Here is a 6,924-nt window from a genome sequence, read left to right on the forward strand (position 1 = left end):
TTGTTATTACTTGTGTTCATGAAGAGTGAGTCATAAAAACTATGAAGCACGGGAGCGATGCTGCTCGGTGGGGATGCAGAGGTTATGAAGGCGTGGTCGTCATAGAAACAGAGATGCATCCCAGGAGGAGCCCCGTGTGGACACAGAGCCGGAGAGGGATCGCACACAAAGCAACGCTTTTAAATGTGTATTTACCAAAGAAATAATAAACCTATGGAAGTAAATCTGTGCCATCGGGGGTTGAAATAAAAAGTTGATTGAATTTCTAGCACTGAATATTTATGCATTGAAATTATGTACCTGAATGTTTTTCAACATTAAAACACCGCAAAAAAATTCAACCTAAAAAAAAAAAATGTTGAAATATTCTAAATGGAGGCTACAATATTCAACCGCAAAAAATTCAACCTTGGCACACCAACATCCGGGACACTAAGGAGGAGCAATCGATTCTAGATTCAAGATCAGTAGCGTGCGTCAAGCTAAAGGAGCGAGCACCCAAAACACCTTCGGCTTTGGATTGTAAACATGTCCAATAATAACGGGGCTTTAACTCTTCTTCATGCCATCAGTGTGGTTTGTGTCTGTAAGATTCCGTGTTAGACAGCTGACATTTGTACATTAACAGACTGTGTTGGACATGAACTAAGCGGAAGTTAAACGAGAGCGTACAGCCGCTCACAATACGCCTCTTCTTCTAGTTTTGAATTCATTTAATGATGCTGAGATCCTTCGACAAGCTGTTAGGAGTGATTGGCGGAGTTTTGAAAACCAGGAACGCGCTTGAAGAGGCACATGAGCCGCTGTATCGTAGTGGGGGGGGGGGGGGGGGGGCAGCGGCTTTAACGGAGCGCGCAGACGCATAAACCCGACAGGACCTGCAGGAATAACCGCAGTAGCGTCGGTGGAAGGATCCTTTTTCACAGCGGCACAAGCCGATCTCAGTTGGGTATTAAGCGACATTCAAAGTCCACGTAACGTTAAATGAGTCTTCATGACCATGGGTAAACTTTATTGAGGATCTGGCACAACACAGCGACCTGCAAGTAGCACAGAGTCTTACATAAAGGGATGTACGTCTTAATGCGAGGCTTTAGAATTTATCTCAAAGGGATCCTGTATTTGCTCGTAAAGTCTGAAACGAGAACCCATTTTTCAGTGACGGTGTTACGTGCCTACTGGTTTTTGAACTACGGTTTGGCTACGGGTGCGTGTTTGTTTTCCCCCGGTGTTACGTGCCTACTGGTTTTTGAACTACTGGTTTGGCTACGGGTGCGTGTTTGTTTCCCCCCGGTGTTACGTGCCTACTGGTTTTTGAACCTACTGGTTTGGCTACGGGTGCGTGTTTGTTTCCCCCCGGTGTTACGTGCCTACTGGTTTTTGAACCTACTGGTTTGGCTACGGGTGCGTGTTTGTTTCCCCCCGGCAGGCAGGTGTTGTCTGCCTCCGTCACTTGAGTCGTCACACATTTGCAAACATATTGTTCTGAAAATGTTCAAAAATGCATCCCATATCCATTGCAGCGATTACGATTGTATAAGTGAGCACTACGTCACTGCCACGTATGAAGAAATACATAAAAGAACATTTATTAAAAGTCCGCCACAACCGGGATTCGAACCGTGTCGCGCAAAATAACGTAGTGCCACAGAGCGGCTGTGCTACCCACTCGGCCAACCGAGCTTAAGGGATTTCAGGTGATTTGTATAATTTAATAGAGTTGTATATCGTCAGTGGCAAGCAAACGTTTTGGTTTAGGGTGAACATTATATGTTCTTTTATGTATTTCTTCATACGTTGCCACACTGATGACATGAAGAAGAGTTAAAGTCCCGTTATTATTGGACATGTTTACAATCCGAAGCCGAAGGTGTTTTGGGTGCTCGCTCCTTCAGCTTGACGCACGCTACTGATCTTGAATCTAGAATCGATTGCTGTTCCTTAGTGTCCCGGATGTTGGTGTGCCAAGGTTGAATTTATTTGGGTTGAATATTGTAGCCTCCGCATATTGGTGTGCCAAGGTTGAATTTTTTGGGGTTGAATATTTTAGCCTCCATTTCGAATATTTCAACATTTTTTTTTTAGGTTGAATTTTTTTGCGGTGTTTTAATGTTGAAAAACATTCAGGTACATAATTTCAATGCATAAATATTCAGTGCTAGAAATTCAATCAACTTTTTATTTCAACCCCCGATGGCACAGATTTACTTCCATATAAACCCCGACACACACACACACACACCTTCATCAGAAGACAAATGATTAGAATCCCTCTAGACGGCCCCATAATAAAGTAATCTGGGGGGGGGGGGAGGGGGGGCTCAGAACGAGGTGTTCAGACTCACAGTCGAGACAGGCCTCCGTTCTTCTGAAACAGCAGCTCTGGAAGTTGGCTGAGATGGTTCTTGTTGAGGCGACTAGGGGAAGAAAATCAGGTTGGATTAGCGTTAGCTAGCGTTAGCGTGAATGTATGTGTGTGTGTGTGTGTGTGTGTGTGTGTGTGTGTGTGTGCGCGCGCTCTCACAGTCTCTCCAGCTCCTTCAGCTCATCAAAGGCTCCCCTCTCCACGTTACTGATCTGGTTCTCCATCAGATGCCTGCAGTTAAGAGATGGAACCAGATGGAGGAATGGACCGTAGTCACGTGATCGACGAGCAGAGCGACCTCGAGGCTTTAAGTTCCCGAGATGCAACGAAAACACTAAACAACAAACCAAAACACTAAACAACAAACAACAAACCAAAACACTAAACAACAAACAAAAACACTAAACAACAAACAAAAACACTAAACAACAAACAAAAACACTAAACAACAAACCAAAACACGCTGCACCCAGGAAGCGACGACTTACAGGACTCGCAGGTGCTTCAGGCCCGAGAAGTCGGCCTTGGTGACGAGCGTCAGGTTGTTCCCGTTCAGGTCGCTGGAAACAAAGGGACAGGACGACGCGGGTTAGAATCCAGGGGGGGGGGGTCCACCTTCCCAGCTCATTGTCCGCTTTGATTGACAGCAGCGGAGAAAGAGAAGGGATGATGTCACCTTTCCCACGAGGCTTTGTGGAGGGAGAGGTAAACTGAGCCCTGTGTACCTGTGTGTGTGGGTGGGTGGGGGGGTGGGGGGGGGGGGTGTCATGTTCCTGTGCTACTGTAACGGGGGGAGCAGAGCGTGACCTTGTGGATGTGCACATTTATTCACAGCAGAAAGTAACTCTAAAGCATTAGAAAAGTCAGTTATGAACAAATAGAAACATTGTAACAGTTCTTAGTTTCCATCCTAATGCGATTAAAATCTCACTTCTCACTAAATGACAGGTACACAGTTTAAGGAAGAAAGGAATCCAACGTGTAGCTAAAGATGAACTGAAGAGCTTGATGAATGGAAGGGTGGAACTTTCCTTTATAGCAGCTTATATTTAACTAAATAACTCAATGAGACACATGTCAATCAAAGGGCTGGGACTCGATCACAGTCCATCTCCGTGTTCACCACATGATCAACTGAACAAAACACTCCACAAAAGAAACAACATTTTTACAGTCTGAGGATGGTGATGAGGTAGTTCTTTGAGGGGGGGGGGGGGGGGGGGTGCAGATGATTGGCTGGGGCAGAGGGAGGGATAGAAATGGGTCGCGGCGGGGGGGGGCAGAATCACAGAATCACTCGCTGGGCAGGGAGAGACGAACGAGGGACGATCGGACACACACACACACACACACACACACACACACACACAGATAAATGTCAGCCGTCAATCACGAAAACGGCCAGAAGATTTGTCCCGGGGGGGGGGTTACGAGGCGAAGGAGAGAGCGGGACACGAGTGGCGAGAGCGGTATTGAGGCGTGGTTAATGGGGTTTGGTGCAGCGCGGCGGGGGGGGACGGGGGGGGTCAGGGGTCAGCCGAGCGACAGACTCCTCTCGAGTGGCGACTCCGCCAGACAATGGCTCATTAAAGCAGAACGGCGTCTCACACACACACACACACACACAGTTGGATCAGACATGGAGGGAGAATTACGGAGCGTGGGTTCGAGAGGGGGGGGGGTTCTAGCAGAGGAGCACGGATGCCTCTCATAAGGAAACAGCCTGAATGACTGGATCTCGAGTCGCTCGCTGCTATCGACCTCCTGTGCAGCCCGGGGCTGGTTCCGGTCTTTCTCTTTGATCACATGACAACGGAGAAGAGCCACGATGTTGCTGAGATGGAGGTTTCTCAGCAGCTGGAGCTCCACCCCCCCCCTCCTGAGGAGCAACGCTCTGAAGATACTGACCCTACGACCGAGTCCATGTCTCCATGACACCTCTTTCATGGTCTCCTCTTCCTCACGTTCACTGAACTCATCGCAGCGTTCTCCCCAGATGCAACACACACACACACACACACACACACACACGCACACACACACGCACACACACACACACATCTAATGACACTTCATTAGCGACATCTTCTTCCCTCTGAAGGGCTGTGGGGAAACTGTGAGATGATCATAAGAGATGAAGACAGAGGGAGAAGCTGAGGTGGCAGAAATCGTAAATTAAACAAGGTGTGTGTGTGAGAGAGTGACAGGGACACACACACACACACACACACACACACACAAAATTGAACACATAAAAATAAGCTCTTGCATTTGAGATACGGCGTCTGTCTCGAGACGTTTTATTTGTGCAGCACGTCTTCATCAGAGACAATGTCCCGGTTACGGAGGACAAAAAAAAAAGAAGCGGTTAATCTGCACAGTTTCATAAAGTATATATATATATATACTCATATAAAGTATATAATATATATATATATATAAAGACTCTGTTCGTTCTCTAGTGAGCGGGCCTCCTGTGATGGACAGGTTATCGACGATCGGCTCTGCACTACGTTTTGGGTAAATCAATAAGCACAAAAGGTCAGGTGACCTTTTGAACCTTATTATAAGGGCCTATCTCTCATTATTATTATTATTATTACTACTATCAGCACACTATTACTGACCAAATACTGAACACAATTTTGATAGAAATCACCCGTGTGGTGAACAGATGACCATGCTCATCAGGGCAATCAGTTCTCCGCGTTGCCATGACAACAGTGTGGGGGGGGGTTGAGTCACCTTGATAAATGACCCTCTTACTGCTGCCTGTCCTCCTGGAATACTGTACACACGTCTCCCAGAGGGCATTTCAGACACACATCTCAAGCCGAGCCGGACAACAAGTCTGACCGTCATGGAGGTCATGGAGGTCATGGAGGTCAGCGGCCTCGGGGCCTGGAAACCAGGTCAGGACTGGTCCGGACTACATGGGTGTAACGTTCTCTTTGTGAGGGAACAACGGATCTCACACCTGTCGTGTCGAGCTGATGCTTCGTTACATGTCAAAATGTTCCAGTCTTACTGTGCGGTGGATTCTGTCTCTTTCAGGTGCCGAGTCCCTTCATCGGGGGACGAGGAATGAGAAGAGACAGGCAGGCGAGTGGGTCTGCAGGCAAGGGGGGGTGGGGGGGGGGCGATCATAAAGCTATCAGCCTCTGAGGGGGAAACATCCTCCACGCTACAGTAAACCAGAGGAGGACGGATAATGGATCACGACAGTCATCAATTATTCACACACACACACGATCGGCCGAACAGACACTCAAGGAGTGGGGCGGGGGGGGGGGGGGGGGCGTTTCTTTTTTTACACACACCAACAGCGGTGCATCCATAGAAGAGAAATCTGCAGAGCGAGATTAGAAGACATCGGGGGACATGACTTGCATTTCTGGTTCTTAGAACCTTTAGGCCGCGTGGCGTCGGTCCCAAACCAGTGAACCACTGGTGGAGACGCGTCCTCTGTGTCGAGGAAGACTGGAAACCACAGAATGACCCCGTCAACTTGTTTACAACGTTTACGCAGGGAGTAAATCCACAGAGAAGGAGAGTCATTTTCTGATTGACTTCTACAAACATGTTCAGAGCGGCATGGACCAGAACACAGCATGAGGTCATTGGTTCAGTCCTTAGAGGTGTGTGTGTGTGTGTGTGTGTGTGTGTGTGTGTGTGTGTGTGTGTGTGTGTGTGTGTGTGTGTGTGTGGTTAAGCAGCCTGCGAGTACTCACAGCCTCTCGGTCCCTCTGGGGATGTCCCGGGGGACGGAGTGGATCCCCAGGCCGTGGCAGTCCACCGTGGTCCCCAGGCAGCTGCAGGGGGGGGGCACGCCTCCACGCCCCCCCGCCCGGCCACCAGCAGCACGCCGCACGCCAGCATGGTCCGCAGAGCCGTCCTCCAGCCCGCTGACCCGGATCCACCCCGGCTCCCCCCAGCAGGCGTCCACTCCTTTCCCATCCTCCCCCCCCCCCCAAACTCCCCCAGGGACGACTGACCGGCAACCCACAGCGGGACGACCCCTCCAAGAGTGGACCAGCAACGCTCAAAGTCCCAATGAGCAGAGAAAGAGGCTGAGAGACGAGACGAGAAGTTCAGCCGGGACTTGAAGTGTGTCGTCTTCTTCTTCTTCGTCTTCTTCTTCTTGTTCTTCTTCTTCTTCTTGTTCTTCTTCTTCTTCTTGTTCTTCTGGTCCGCGGCGTCAGAGCTGCTCTTCTTCTACCTCTCTCTCTCTCTCTCTCTGGTACAGTGTGCTCGCCCCTCCACTTCTCATCGAGTCATTGTGCAACCGACAGAGAGCCACTAGAAAAAAGAATGGGGGGGGGGGGGGGGGGGGACTCCCTCCCTCTATCTCACACACACACACACACACACACACACACACAGAGCAACCATCCATCAAAAGCTTTTACAAATAACAGCACTGAGACTCCGCCCCCCCCCACCCACCCCCCCAGTCTCTCTCTCTCTCTCTCTCTCTCACACACACACCCGGAGTGAACTCACATCTATTCAGTGACAGTAGCTCTCTCGCCCACACACACACACACACACACACACAC

At 49.3% G+C, this 6,924-nt stretch overlaps 1 protein-coding gene across 1 annotated transcript in view; it reads right to left on the minus strand.

Moving 5' to 3' along the window:
• Positions 1-6,345, minus strand: part of slit1b (slit homolog 1b (Drosophila)) — a 26,266-nt gene extending 19,921 nt beyond the window's left edge. Inside the window, 5 exon segments of the mRNA XM_037471848.2 lie at positions 2,346-2,417; positions 2,525-2,596; positions 2,854-2,925; positions 6,097-6,184; positions 6,187-6,345. Coding sequence (XP_037327745.2) covers positions 2,346-2,417; positions 2,525-2,596; positions 2,854-2,925; positions 6,097-6,184; positions 6,187-6,322 — 440 coding nt within the window. The 5' untranslated portion in view covers positions 6,323-6,345.
• Between the last annotated feature and the right edge of the window lie 579 nt (positions 6,346-6,924).

The sequence above is a fragment of the Pungitius pungitius genome, chromosome 9, assembly GCF_949316345.1.
Source record: "Pungitius pungitius chromosome 9, fPunPun2.1, whole genome shotgun sequence".
Classification (NCBI taxonomy): domain Eukaryota; kingdom Metazoa; phylum Chordata; class Actinopteri; order Perciformes; family Gasterosteidae; genus Pungitius; species Pungitius pungitius.